Here is a 14,867-nt window from a genome sequence, read left to right as displayed (position 1 = left end):
TCACCAGCATCCACACCACATCACAGCAAATTTCATTTCTTGTTTCTGCCCTTCCCTAAGCTGGTGCTTCCCATCCCTGCAGGGTGTGGCACTGCAACAGGGGGAGCTGAGGATGAGGGGGAGGCCGAGGCTGGCTGGATTGAAGGTGCTGCCATCCTGCTGTCTGTCATCTGTGTTGTGCTGGTCACTGCCTTCAACGACTGGAGCAAGGAGAAGCAGTTCCGGGGGCTGCAGAGCCGCATCGAGCAGGAGCAGAAGTTCACCGTGGTGCGAGGGGGACAGGTCATCCAGATCCCCGTGGCTGAGATCGTGGTGGGGGACATTGCTCAGGTGAAATATGGTGAGTGCATCACCTCTGGAGACTTTGCTCTGCTGGCTCATGTCAGCAGGGTGGGCACGCTTTGCTGGCAGGGATGGGAATGGTGGGGTTGTGTTAGATTGATATGGTATCAGTATTGCCATGGTGAGGTGACACTGAGCTGGCAGGGCAAGAGGAGAACCTAATAACCTGCTGGAAAACTGCACCAGGAAATCAATTTAATTGGTGTGAACTTCCTTCAATCACCAGCCCAAGGACTGTTCATACAAAGGTAATTCTCTATCACGGAGGATTACGTTATTCAGATTTACTCATTTCTATTTCTGTCCAGTTAGGGATAAGAGGAAGGATTTTAAAATATTGTGTAGAAGGGAATTGAGCCTCTCACTGGTTGTTTCAGATCCAGACTGATCCCACAGATCAGGTGATAATGATCAGGAATGATAATTCCATGGCATAGGGAAAGCCCCATGCTGCAGTGCAGTGAAAGGCTCCTGCAGGAACTCTGTGTCCTCTGGAGTGAGCTGTTAATTCCAGCATTATCCCTCTCCATCAGCCAGCACATTTCTCCTGGACTTACCTAAGGGCTGCCAGAGGGGGGAAAGGGAAAGGGCAGCTCAGCCTGTTAATTAGCTGCTGTTAATTCCTGTGAAATCTGATGGAGAAACCTTCAGGTGATGTGGAGAGCCCTTCCCTGCCGTGGGATGTCCAGTGTATGTTAAATGGGATACATCTGGGCTCTGGGACAGCATGAAGCAGAAGATGTTTGCAATAAAAGGCTGTTCCTTGCAGGATTGCAGTGCTGTGCACAGAATCTGTGATTCCTTCCCTTTCTGCTTTCATTTCACCTTTTAATGCAACTAACTGTGATTTCACAACAAAACCCATCATGCACTTACAAAAACCATCTCATGGCTTTACCCCCTGCCCCGTTCTGCCCACAGGTGACCTTCTACCTGCTGATGGGATATTTATCCAAGGAAATGATCTCAAAATCGACGAGAGCTCTTTGACTGGAGAGTCCGACCAGGTCCGCAAGTCGGTGGACAAGGACCCGATGCTGCTGTCAGGTAAAACCTGCCCCAGCCCCTCCAGGTGTGCAGAGCCCAGCTGGATACAAATAGCATTGCATTGCAATTAATTTTTTAATTAAAGTGTATTTGGAAATAATGGCACATCTTAAAGGAGGCTCTGATAAATTTCTGATGAAGGTTTTGGCACTTTTCTGACTGAACCAACCAAGTCTCTGCTGGCTTTTAAGAATATTTTCTGATCCTTAGGTTTAAATGGAATTTATTTTTGAGGTGGCTGACCTAATTTGTGTATTTTTGATGTTGTGCTGAAATTGTTTTCTCACAAAAGATAAACTTGGGTAGCGACAATATTTCCTTTAAAAAGAGAAGCTGATGGTGATGGATGTGCACCCTGAGGTTTGTGCTCAAGCATTAATTCTTGGTTGACAATAATACACAACAGGGTTTATTTTGGTGATGTGGTAGCATCCCCCTCAATATAGGTTTATAAAGAATAACAAGTTTCTCTCAGAAGAGAGAGAGAAAAAAGAAGGCTGACAAAAAAGGTGCTTTTTTTTTTTTTTTTTTTGTCAGAAAAGCCTTGCATCATTTTTTGCCTTTATTTTAGCTCTGTGTAACCTTTTCAGGCACCCATGTCATGGAAGGCTCTGGGCGGATGCTGGTGACTGCTGTGGGGGTGAATTCTCAGACTGGCATCATCTTCACTCTGCTGGGAGCTGGGGGAGAAGAGGAGGAGAAGAAAGACAAGAAAGGTAAATTTCCCAACACCAGGGTCTCCAAAGGAAGCTCTTGTGCTTTGTGCAGCCAGAGCTCTCCTCCACTCTCAACAAATAAAGTTGATTTTTCAAACTGCCTTTTTTTTTTTTTTTTTTTTTTTTAATGACACATTTTTATCATCACATGTCACACAGAAAAACAGCAGAAGCTGTTAGCCAATAAATCCATTGGATAACAAGATGTTTTTCCAGTGTGGAATTGCAGGCTCCCATACTGAAATGCAGGGGAATAACTGGGCATGCTTCAGGTGCTGTGGCTTCTCTACATGAATTCATGCTCACCTACAGTTTGCTAAGATTTTGTGCTTTTCTGCCAATTTATTCTTTTTTTTCCCCAGGAAAAAAAACCCCTTGGCCATGGAATTAGCATCTGTCTTGGAGCTCCAGGACTGAAATAAAGATAAGCTGTGGCTCTTTGCTAGCCCTGTTGTTTAATGTCAGTGACTGACTTGAGAGGCATTTTAATTTCTTCAGGTGTAAAGGTTGAGCTAAGAATAGTCCAAGCCAAGAATGCAGCAGTAAATGTTAGCAGACAGTTTTACTTTCATGTCCTGTATCAGTTAATGAAATCAAGAAGCCTCTTTAGACTTTTCACCTTATTACAGTGTGATGTCATAAGCATTTGCTAATTTATGGGCTGCACACTAAGCAGAAACATGGTTTAATGTCTGTCCTTTCCAGTTTTTCTTCACACAGTCATGTAAATTGTTCTGCTTCCACAATTTTGTTTCAAGTCTGTCCTGAGAATATTTGTCTTTCAGAAATAATTAAGGGCCAATTAATGCAGGTTTTTCAGCCAATTCTTCTCTTCCTAGTGATTTTCACTATTAATAAAAAAAGCAGTTAAAGATTTACTGAACATTTTATTTAATAAGAAATCTTAAGAAATATGATTTAATTTTTTTTTTTTTGTTTCCATCATTTCATATGAAGCTGCAGATGGGAACCCAAATTCAAATGGTTTCCAGGACCTACAATTTCCATTTCTGAGTATGTTCAGCAAGTGGCTGCCTTTGACTCCCTGCTGCTTTGAGGAGATCTCTTTTTACTAAATGAAGTGTTTATAATTTCATTTCTGCACAGAAATGCACAGTAGCTGCCAGGCACGGGGAGCTCCAGGAGAACTGAAAGGAGAAAGAGGGGAACTTAACAAAATAAAACTCTTTTATGCCAGACTAGTTCTGAGCAGCACCTTGGAGTTTGCTCTTGCTGTGGTTCTGTGAGATCTGCAGGAGAGGAGGAGCAGCTTCAGCCCTGTGAGATGTGGGAGCTGCCTGAGCTGGGTTTAGCTGGGCTGGCCTCCCTAGGCTGGGCTCAGGACACTGGTGCTGCTCTCAGCTTTCACTGGGAAGAGCCTGGAAAGGCAGGAAAAGAAAAATCAGGGAGTTTTTCCCATATTGTGGCTGTAACTTACCCAGAGACAGAGATTCTTACAGAGGTGTGTTAGAATAGGAAGCAGACACACAATTTAATTGAATATGGCTCTGTAGAAACAGCTATACTATAAAAATCCATAATACAGAGAATTCCTCCACATTTTCTGATGCTGCAGGCAGCTTTGTGCTGGGTAGAGCTGGTGGCAGATGGAGGCACCAACTCAACCTAAAACCTCTGGTACATAAACCTGCAGTTCCCAGAAACCCTGCCCCTTTCAGTCTGTGTGGGTGTGTGCTTTTATTTTCATTAACACTTTAAAAATCATCGTGCAGGTGTGAAACAGGAGGAGGAACAGAAACTTCCAGGTAGAGTAAGAATTGTACCCCATCCAATGTACAAATCAGGGGGGAACTGCTGATTGAAACAATCGTCTTTGAATCAATGGAGCTGAAATTAAAGAATGATTTCAAATCAACAGGATTGCTGGTGCCAAATCCTTTGGTGTGCAGGCATTGTTGGTGTTGCAAACCTTCACCTTCAGCTGGAATAATCAGCTGCTCTCCAGAAGCAAATTGCAAAGTATTTAAGGTGGAATAGTTGATTTGCAGTTGGCAGCTCACGCTGTGCTGGTTGGGGTGGGGATCCAAAGTGAATAAAGAACAAGCACGAGTCACCAAAACAGTTTAAGTCGTTGCCACCACAGTAATCAAATTTGCAATTGAAATTTTCCTGAGCACAGTTGCACAGGGTGTGTTTTTAAATCCTGTGAGCTGTTTATTTTCTCCTCCCAATTTGCCATTTGTAAATAAAATCAGCCCATTCTTCTGCAGTACCAACCCAGTACAGCAGGGAATAATCCCTGTAGGAGAGTCAGGATTCATGGGAGGACTTGGTTCTATTGTGAGCAATTAACCACCAGAAACAAAACAAAATAAACTGTATCTATTATTTGCAGAGACTAATTATGTTGAACTTTACTATAAAAAACATATTAAAATGATAAAACCTTCTTCAAGCTTTTCACCTTCCTATTAGGAAAGATTTCTTGTCCAGTTTTCTCTAATATGTGGATAATTGCTGAAAAGAAGAGGTTTTCTTTTCTGGTTCTTATTTCATGTCACCACAAATCAGGAAATGTGTGATGTCCATTATCTGGGTTTAAAACAACCCATTACTCTCCTCAGGATTATATTTGCCTTTTCCACATAAAATACAGGAAAATCCCATATTTCTACTCAGCTCAATGTGCACTGATGGCAGGACATGGATTGAGCCCTCTTAGACTGGGATGCATCAGTGATGATAAATCACATTATTTAAAACATAAAATATGTTTAAATAATATGTTTTTACCATTTTACTATGTAGAAGTATGTGCAGATATAGATATAATGCATTTTAAAATGCAAATTTTAAAGCCACCCATGCACTGTGCAAATTAACTCCAAAGGAAATATTTCAACCACTTTAAAAATGCACAAATTACATTAAAGTACAAAAAATAAGACTAAAAATAGGACTAAAGCAATGAACACAGGAGTGTGCACAGTCAGGTCTCACAACTCCTTCAACTTTGCTAAGCGTGTTTTGTATTTATTTATTATTATTGTTGTTGTTGTTGTTGTTGTTATTTGAGTTTTCAGCTTACTTTGTGACACCTTCCCAATGCCACATTGCTTTGTAAATTTGTGTTAATTAATTTCAAACTCTGGTTTTGGGAGCAAACAAAGCCACAAAGGCTTTTTGCTCCATCACGTGCATTCTCTCGCGTTGCTGTTATTATTTATTCATTATTTGCTGTTTTGTTTCCGTGTGTTTTTTTGTGTTTGTTTCTTATTTTTGTTATGTTTTTTTTTATCCATTATTGCTCAGTAGATTCTTCCCATCCCTCCTCCCACCCTCCTCCAGCCACAGATGGTGCAGCAGGTGCAAATGCCACTGATAATGCAAATGCCAGCTTAGTCAATGGTACGTCACTACCCCCAGCTTGTCTGATTTGATGGATTTCTCTCCTGACTGTGTCAAACTCCTTCTCCCCTGGCTGACCCACACAGATGTTGTGTGTGTGTGTGACTGCACTCTGAGAGATCCTGCTCCACACGCTCTGCAGAGCTGGGGGATGCTGCAGCTTTATCCCCACGGAATTCATGATCTGTGTGCCACCAAAAGTGCAGTTAAAGGAGAAGATAAGTCAGGCCACTTTCAGAAATTCTGGGTAAATTCACACCAAGTTTTATTAGAAAGTTTCATTGTTCAGGCTAGATGTGGAGAGGAGCACCATGAGAAAAGGATTTTCTCTGCTTCTCCTCATTTCCACTCTCACAATTCCTCACACAGCTCTGAGAGAGGGATCTGCCTCCATTTCTACCAACACTGTGTTAGGAACAACTTCTGCTGTTTTCAGCATCTGTTTCAGGGTGACTGAGGAGTTTTGAGAGTATTTGTGTGAGCCCTCAGTGATCTCCCCTTGAGCCTGTGTTAATTAACCCCAATCCAAACCATTCCTGCAGCCAGTTTTAACTGTGTCCCAGTACAGCCCCTGACCCTGCTAGTCAGCACACAGACATTTCAGTGTCTCTCCTAACAGCCAAATTTCAGTGTTAAATTGGATTGAATAGGTCAATATTAGTGTAGGCATCAGCTGTATTTTGCTGCTAATCAGATACATGAGCCTTTATTTACCAAGCAACCTTTCCCTCTTGTGCAGTGCCAAAAATATCGAGTAGTCATTCCACTTTTCATCATGTTGGTGAAAGAAGACTTTTTTTTCCATGCAGGTTGCATTTCACATATGAAATGAGAGTTTCTGACAGCAATATCAACAAGGGCCAGGATTTACTGCTGTAGGAGCTTATTTAAAACATTGACACAGGAAATATTTGAGCCTATTTTTAAATAATTTAAAAGAAACATATAAACAGATTTAAAACCCATTCTGGAAAACTAGGATTTACAATCCCTACATCTCCTTGCATGGCAGGGACCTCCATCATCCTGGTTCCAGATTCCTTAGAGACCAAGAACCAGGGGATGAGTTATCTGTGTTTATTGTGCATTGCTGTGAGGGTGCTGGCACAGAGCAGCTGTGGCTGCCCCTGGATCCCTGGCAATGCCCAAGGCCAGGTTGGAGTTCAGGTTTGGAGCAGCCTGGGACAGTGGAGGTGTCCCTGCCATGGCAGGGGTGGCACTGGGGTTTTAAGGTTTGTTCCAACTCAAGCCATCCCGTGCTTCTGTGAAAATTCCACTCTGGTGAGTGTGAACCCCACAAGGTGCCCTGCAGCCCCCTGGACCCTGAGCACATCCTGCAGAGCAGGGATGGGAGCAGAGTGCAGCCCCTCTCTGCCTCTGCTGCTCCAGCCTGGGCTCTGCTCAGGCCCTGCTTGGGCTTAATGCTGAGCTTAATGAGGAAATTGACTTCCAGGGGATATTAGATCAGTGTCGGAATTAGGGCTGTGATTTTCCATCATCCTCTCTCCAGTCAGGAACAGAGTTAGTGTCCCTGTTTATCCTGGAGCTGAGAGATGCAAACTCAGGGCTGTGCAGCCTGAGGTGCATTTTTGGGGCAGTTAGGGATGTTTTGGGTTTGAGCTCCTCTGAGATGAGGCAGTTCAGTAACTCTGCTGGTCCTTGCCCAAGGTGGGTGAGAGGCTTTGCACAATTCAGACAGGCAGACTCAGGTTTGAGTGCTCTGCAATCATCTGGGAAATGGCCAATGCCAGATTTCTGGTTATTTCTCTAATGAGAAATTCTAATTTCTCATCAGCACTGCTGCTGAGTTAAACACTTCAAATGTAGATATGGTTTGGAGGGCAGAAAGGAAGGAGAGGATAAATTACAAAGCAAAGAGCCCAAACTCATCTACATACTGCTTTGGTCTGGATGAAAGGAATATTTTCTTGAAGTCTGAAAATTCTTCCTGAGGTGTGACACGAAACAAGAATTTTACCTGAAGTCTAATACCATTGTGTAGAAAATATCTTAAAAAAAGAAAAAATATATTTGAACTATATATACTGTATAGGTAGCAAGCTCAGGAAATGTTGTTGCTTGAAAATCAACCAATTATATTTCAGATAAAATATTTTTATTCTTAATTGTCAATACACAACTGACACAAAAGAAAGAGCTTGTTTTCAGCCAGTGAGCCTGTAGTGATAAATTAATTTACTTTGTGACCCAGCCTGTGTATTATGTGCTGTACCAAAGGAACTTCTATAAATTCTGTTGATTTTTAGGACTTGAGATCAAAATAGAGAATTGTTGCTGACTTCATTGTCAGAACTATGGACAATATGTTCAGTTTTTGAAAGGTTGTAAGTTAAGGCCATAAACAGAGCAGACAATTTTGCAGAAAGGTAGTAATTCAGGAAAATCCATCTCATTCCAATGTAGCATATTTGGTAAAGGTAATTTTAAAAAATGAAAATCAGGGAAGCAGCAATCACTGTTTACAGCTTGTTTACCCCAAATTTGATTTCCTTCTAGTAGCTCAAATTACCCCAAATTTGATTTCCTTCCAGTAGAGCACTGCCACCTTCCTAAATCAGGATTTCCAGACTGGGTTATTGAGGGTTTTTTGGCATTTGTAACCTAGAGAATTTGCTGCTAAAATGTGTGTTCAGAAAATATAGAAAAAGGTATAGAAATGCTTTACCAGACTCAGAGAAATCTCTGCTGGAATGTTTTATATCTACAGCTAATCCCAGTGTAGGTGCTGAGCTACTTCAATTCTTGTAAAGCAATTTTCAGTTTGAACTTAAAAAAATAAATTATATTTTAATACATTTTTATTTATATTTTAATATAGTTCTGAAGTTTCTTATTGAATGCATAGAAAAATTATCTAAAACTTCCTGTTTAACAGAATGGTTCCCTCTCAGCATTTAGAACACAATTCCATTATTTTCTTTGGTTGATTTCAAGCACTTCTTCCAATTTAAAAATAATTTCCAAATGGGGGAAATTATTTCCAAAATAGTGCTACAGCTTTGTTATTTTGTGTCATTGGCTCCTCCTCAAGGGCTGAAGCAGGTAAAGGGGAGGCTTTTCTTGGGAATTTTATTTGGCAAAATCTTTGACTTTTACAGTAAGAATTTAGTCAGTAAAGGTGCTACAAGTCCTTTCCAAAATATGGGAATTGTAATGAGGGAAAAGCATGTGAAAAATATTTATATTTAAATTCAGAACTTTCTGATCAGCTGCAGAATGCAGGTGGTGTTAGAAATGCTATTCTAAAATTTCTGATTTTTCAACCTTGCTTAGAAAAGTGATAAAAAACTCAGACAGATTTCTCCAGCCCAAACAACATTTATTTTATTTCTTATTCCAAACAGAAAAGAGGAAAATATTTTCAGAATTATGAAAAAAAAAATTAAAATAATTTTTTCACATGATGCCAGCAAAATTTTAATAAATACTCATTATTTTGATGATCCTGAACAATGGAGGGGAGCAAAGGATGGGGGAGCATTTGTTACCTGAGGAGGAGCAAGGATCTCTCAGCAGTGGTGATTCTATCACCTTTCTTTCTGCCTTCATTTCCTTGTTCATATTTTATAGCAAAGTGCAGCCTTAAAATTATTTGGCACAGGAGGATATAAATAGTTTACAGCTTCCTTTTCTTTATCTTGATTACCCAAATTACCTTTTCTCTGTTATTCTGTCTAAATAACTGAACTCTAACTCCCTGTGATGACTTCCCCCACTCAATAACCTGAATGCAGTAGATTAGGAATATTAAGAATGTAATTTTTTTAATACCTGAGTTTAAACTGTTGTTAATGATTGTTTGTTTTGTGTACTGCTGTTTTCAGGTACCCAGTCAATTGTTAGTGTAATTTATTATGATAATAATGCTATTAAATAGCAAATAAGTGTCCTAAAAGTATTTATTTTAATTTACAGAGAAAAATAATCTCTGTGATGTGTTTGCCAGTCACAATTTGTTGGTGATTTTAATATTTTTGAAAGTTGAATATTCAATTTTTTGCCATCCAAGGTTTGGAATTGCACTCTGCAGAAGGATCTCTAGAGCAGGAAATTGAGCAGACTGCCTGCTCTAAATTAATGCCTTCCAGTTCTTAGGGAAGGTTTTCAGCTCCAGCCAGAAATTCGAATCTCCAGAGATATTTTATGTCTTCCAGTAACTTTATTAAAAGCCCTTCTAAGAAAAACATCCCCCAGGCAGGTACTGGGTCCAACTGTGCCCCCCAGGCAAAGGTTTTCTAGGGGATTTCACTGGAAAATGAGCTTGGTTTTGCTCAGGTTCATGGATTCCTCTCTTGTGCAAAGAGCAAAGCTCTGGAAGGTGGATTCTGAATTTTTAACAGTGCTGTTACTGCCAGGGTGGGAATAGAATTGGAAATACAGAGCTAATGGTCAGGGGTTTGCTGCAGTAATTCACCTGAGCTCTGAGATGGTTTTAGGTCATGAGATATCCTTACCCTGGATCTGCTTCTGGGCTTTGGAATTTCTTTGGAATTTTGGAATTTGGTCACTTTTGCTCTCCCACTTAGTGCAAAGACCTACATGCAAGAGATGCATCTTAGCTTTTCCATTTTGTTATTATTTATTCACAGCAGAGTGGAAAAATGAATCCACATAGCAGTCAAAAGAACAAGATGAACCTGCTGGCACATTTTTTAATAAATTCTGGTGATATTTCTTATTAGAATGTGTCAACAATCCTGTAATGGTGTTTTAACTTAATTTTCCTTAGCATCATTTTTTATTGTGAATTTAGCATAACTACCAAAAAGATACTATCATCCATTCTGAAATAATATTTGTTGTAGTCTTTGCCATAAATTCATATAATTACTGTGAAAGTTTCATAAGGGATCCCATAAAATTTTTTTGAATACATTTGAAAGTATTTGGTTGTTATTCTGGATACCAAAGTTTTCTATGTGATTTGACCATTTTGCCATTTTTCCATTCACACTTTCAAATTATATTTCCGGTTAAAAAAAAGCACAAAGGAATAAGGACTTTGCTGTGGTAAAACTGTTTGTGGATAAAATGTCAATCTGGAAATTAAAGAGGCACTTGGTAAATCTGTGTTCAGGATAAATCTGAATTTAGGTCACCTGGCACTTGCATTTCCAAAAGAAATTTGCTGATTAGTACAACATAGTGAGGAAGACGTAATTTAAAAATCTGATGTACATTTTTATTTATTTAGACTTATTTACACTATTGTTCCTATTTTTATCAATTTAATAATGTGATTAATTTAATTCTGGAATACATTAAAAACTCATACTCTATAATGGTGTATGTCAGAGTTTTAAGTCCCAGCCCTCTGAAACATCAGCTCAGGAATATTTTTCCAATTCACCAGATCCACTTTATTAGTTTCCCCCTCTGCCTTTATGCAGATTCCTCAGCAATACATGCTGATAATTAGCAGTGAGGGTGTGCCAGCCCTGAGCTTGGCTGGAATTCCTTGGATGTGCCCACTGGGTTGGTTGGTCCCTGTGTGAGTGCAGGGGTGTGCTCATGGCTTTTGTCTCCCATTGATACCAAATCCCATTTTCGTGTTCTGTCTCAGCTGAAGGTTGTTTACTGTCTGTTGTCTGTTGGAATTTTTCATCATTTAGGCAAGATGCAGGATGGGAATATGGAGAACAACCAGAACAAAGGTAATGTTCTTTCCTGTTCAGGAGGTTGTGGATTGTGGTGTTAGCATGTAGTTCAGTGCTGTCCCAAGTGCAGTGAGAGCCTGTGATCTGTGCCTGTGTGTGAAACTGGCCCCTGTTGCTCATGCAGAATGTCCAAAACAGCCCCAAAAAACCAACCCCAACCAAAAACCCAGCAAGGAGAATGTCACCTCCACGAGTTGCAGTGATTTAGGAGAGGAGTGTTTTAAATGAACCATTTGTAGATGTTGCTTTCATCTCACAAAGCTCATTTGAATTAATTTTTCCTGTGCAAGTTGTGTATCCCACGTACTGTTAGTGATTTTCCAGCCCAGTGTTTTTATGTCTCATTATCTCTGGTGTCTGATGGCATTGTCTGGACATCTCTTCATTTGCAGGGAAAAGGCAAGGCAATAAAAAAAGGAAACCTGAAAGCCAAGGTGTTGCAAAAGCCTTTTATAAGGACAAACAACAGGAAGACTGAGAGTCATAGGAGTTTCTTATTTAATATACAATGTCAGGGAGAAATTGGAATCAATATTTTGCTTTCTCTGAAGCAAAGTCATGGTTCCCTTTTTATTATAAGACAGAGCTATGAAGAGTTCTTTGGGTTACACCAAATGAAAGGATAATTGTCTCTTCTCAGATAATATTGAACATTGCAAAGGTGATGGCTCAGAAAGTAGATAGAGAAACTCAGTGGGTCATGGTACAGAAGTACTAAATAAAATGCTGTTAAATAATAAGCATTCAGGCTAGGTAGATAAATTAGATTTCCAGGTCAAACAAGCAGAGTCTTGTACAATCTCTTCATGAAAGCAAAGCTGTTTCACCTCATCCTATTTTATTTACTGTGCTCAGTACAAACCAGAAACATGCACATGTATCCACTGCAATGTCATTGCCTCTCAGAAACACATAAAAATAAAGCTTCCTTCTGTTGGCATTCTGTCAGAAAAGGGGGGATCAGCCCTGAAACCATGTTTGTTTTTTTGGGGTTGAATTACCCGAGCACAGAATGCTGAGGGAACTTTATAACCAGGGATTTTCTGGAACAGTCCATGGCAGAGTGGGGTGTCCTGGTCACCAAGGTGGCCCTGCAGCCCAGTGAGGTGACACATGGGACACCTGTGCAGCCACATTGCCTTCAAAATGTTTGCACTGGAAATATGAGGGGGCATTGCATTCTAATGACACCCCGAAATCCAGAGAAACACGGATCTGCCAGAGCAGCTGAGCTCTGCTGTTCCAGGGAATCCTGCAGTGCTGCTGCTGTCACCTGCCAAGCCACCTGCAAGACATTCAGTGACATAAATGTGTATGGCCCAGAGGGTGGTGGGGGGGTGAGAACGAGGGATAAACCCAATCCAAGTGGTTTTCCAGCCCAAGTCCCCAGGTGTCCTGAGGGATGTGCTGTGTCCTGCTGAGCCCCACTGCGTCTCCAGGGCTCGGGTGCCCTGGCAGAGATGGTGCTGGCTGGACTCAGAGGTGTGAGAACAGAGAAAAGGACAGATGGAGCTGTGTAGGAACAGCTGTGAGAGCAGGAGGGATGGGGCTGTGCAGGAGGGATGGGGCTGTGAGGTAACAGCTCTGGAGAGGAGGGATGGGGCTGTGCAGTACCAGCTGTGGAGAGAAGGAGGGTTACAGCTGTGCAGGAGAGATGGGACTGTGCAGGAGGGATAGAGCTGTGCAGGAGGGATAGAACCGTGCAGGAGGGATGGGACTGTGCAGGAGGGATAGAGCTGTGCAGGAGGGATGGAGCTGTGCAGGAGAGATGGGGCTGTGCAGGAGGGATGGAGCTGTGCAAGGGGGATGGAGCTGTGCAGGAGGGATGGAGCTGTGCAGGAGGGATGGAGCTGTGCAGGAGAGATGGGGCTGTGCAGGAGGGATGGAGCTGTGCAGGAGGGATGGAGCTGTGCAGGAGAGATGGGGCTGTGCAGGAGGGATGGAGCTGTGCAAGGGGGATGGAGCTGTGCAGGAGGGATAGAGCTGTGCAGGAGGGATGGAGCTGTGCAGGGGGGATGGAGCTGTGCAGGAGAGATGGGGCTGTGCAAGGGGGATGGAGCTGTGCAGTACCAGCTGTGGAAAGGAGGGATGGGGCTGTGCAGTAACAGCTGTGGAGAGCAGGAGGGATGGAGCTGTGCAGGAGGGATGGAGCTGTGCAGTTACAGCTGTGCAGGAGGGATGGAGCTGTGCAGTAACAGCTGTGGAGAGAAGGAGGGATGGAGCTGTGCAGGAGGGATGGAGCTGTGCAGGAGAGATGGGGCTGTGCAGTAACAGCTGTGCTCTGCTTTGCCAGCCAAGCAGCAGGACGGGGCAGCTGCCATGGAGATGCAGCCCCTGAAGAGTGCTGAAGGGGGAGAGGGAGACGACAAGGACAAGAAGAAATCCAACATGCACAAGAAGGAAAAGTCTGTTCTGCAGGGAAAGCTGACCAAGTTGGCAGTGCAGATTGGCAAAGCAGGTATGGCTGGGTGACATCAAACCCCTCGGGGTCACAGGAGGCAGAGAGATGGGGGGCTGGTTCTGAAAGGGGCAGATCCCTTTTGACTGCAAAATTTGGAAATGGGTCGTCACAAAGGTGTTCTAAGGAGAGTGTGTGGTGCTGAAAATCTTTTATTCTCCTAAAAATCAGCTGTGGATGTCAAGGAGCTTTGGGCAACTTGGATTGTAATGAATATTTGAATCAAAATGAAATGCAGAGTTAATATTCCCAAGTGCAGTAATTATGTATTTAATTTCCTCTCCCCTCAGAACTTGGGAGTACAGGGTTTCAGAATCTCTAATACCAACTCAAAATATCCCTCATGCAGTATTTCCCTCTCATGGATTCCAAAATCATTCTATTCTCCCCAAATACCCACACTCCTGCCTTCTCCCCAAGCACGACACATCTTTGGCTCCTGTATCCAGACCCATCTGGTGTTGGGAGCAGCATTCTCCAACATGTAGGTAGACAGTGGAAATCTTCCATAAGGGCCCAAAGTTCCTTAGGTTTGTTTTTCTCGTGGTGTTAAAGAGATTTTGATCTCAGTAGGTTGAGCCCTACAAGATCCTTTACTTCTGTTCTATCTCCCTCAGCTTTCATCCCCAGTCTGTCTTTTCCCCTTCCCCTCCCTTTTTAACTTCATCACTGGAGATGATCACACAACCCCCTGATGCCAATTCCCTTTGCCTGAACAGAGTGTGACTGAGTCTGGGATAATCACCCCTGATATCCAATTTAATGCCTTGCCCCAATTCATATTCCTCCAGCCTCTCTCCTTTGTTTCCCCTGATTAATTCCTTGAATTAAACACCTTTCTGCACTGCCTTCACTCCTGCTCTCTCTGGTATTTTGGCAGGCACGTGAATGTTACCCTTATAGTAATTGTGCAGGGATTTCTGACCAGAGTGTGGAAAGGAACAGGAATTAAATTAATTAATCATTGCCTCATTTGGTTTTTCTTTGGCTTTGAGCAATCTATGGGGATGCCTTGCATTGTCAGGAGTGTTTGCCTGTACAATATTTTAATGGGTTTTCCTTTATCCTCTGGCACAGAATGATCTCCCTGACTCATCTGTTTCCTGTCAACCCTTAGCATCCTTCAGCTGTACCATTTTTTTAAAAAACTACAGTCAAGACAAGAGATTCACAGCATTCTCCTTCTACTCTATGATCTCATTAGGGAGAAATTATTTTATTCCAAAAGTCAGGTTTAAATGCTTCACACAACCTTGC

The 14,867-nt window shown here is 42.0% G+C and overlaps 1 protein-coding gene across 38 annotated transcripts in view; it reads left to right on the top strand.

The window, feature by feature from the left end:
• The window catches only part of ATP2B2 (ATPase plasma membrane Ca2+ transporting 2), a 378,523-nt gene that overhangs the window by 291,625 nt on the left and 72,031 nt on the right, over positions 1 to 14,867 (top strand). For 22 of the 38 annotated variants that reach the window (XM_079316719.1, XM_079316721.1, XM_079316723.1 and 19 more), the window contains 4 exons: positions 83 to 340; positions 1,264 to 1,389; positions 1,980 to 2,105; positions 13,446 to 13,610. In XM_079316719.1, coding sequence (XP_079172845.1) covers positions 83 to 340; positions 1,264 to 1,389; positions 1,980 to 2,105; positions 13,446 to 13,610 — 675 coding nt within the window. Of the gene's footprint in view, positions 1 to 82; positions 341 to 1,263; positions 1,390 to 1,979; positions 2,106 to 5,381; positions 5,475 to 11,107; positions 11,150 to 13,445; positions 13,611 to 14,867 lie in introns of all 38 variants that reach the window. The other 16 variants (XM_079316749.1, XM_079316751.1, XM_079316750.1 and 13 more) reach the window with 3 other exon arrangements.

This window comes from Erithacus rubecula, assembly GCF_903797595.1.
Source record: "Erithacus rubecula genome assembly, chromosome: 13".
Lineage (NCBI taxonomy): Eukaryota > Metazoa > Chordata > Aves > Passeriformes > Muscicapidae > Erithacus > Erithacus rubecula.
Note: the sequence above shows the minus strand (reverse complement) of the source record. Positions and strands in the feature narration are given on the sequence as shown.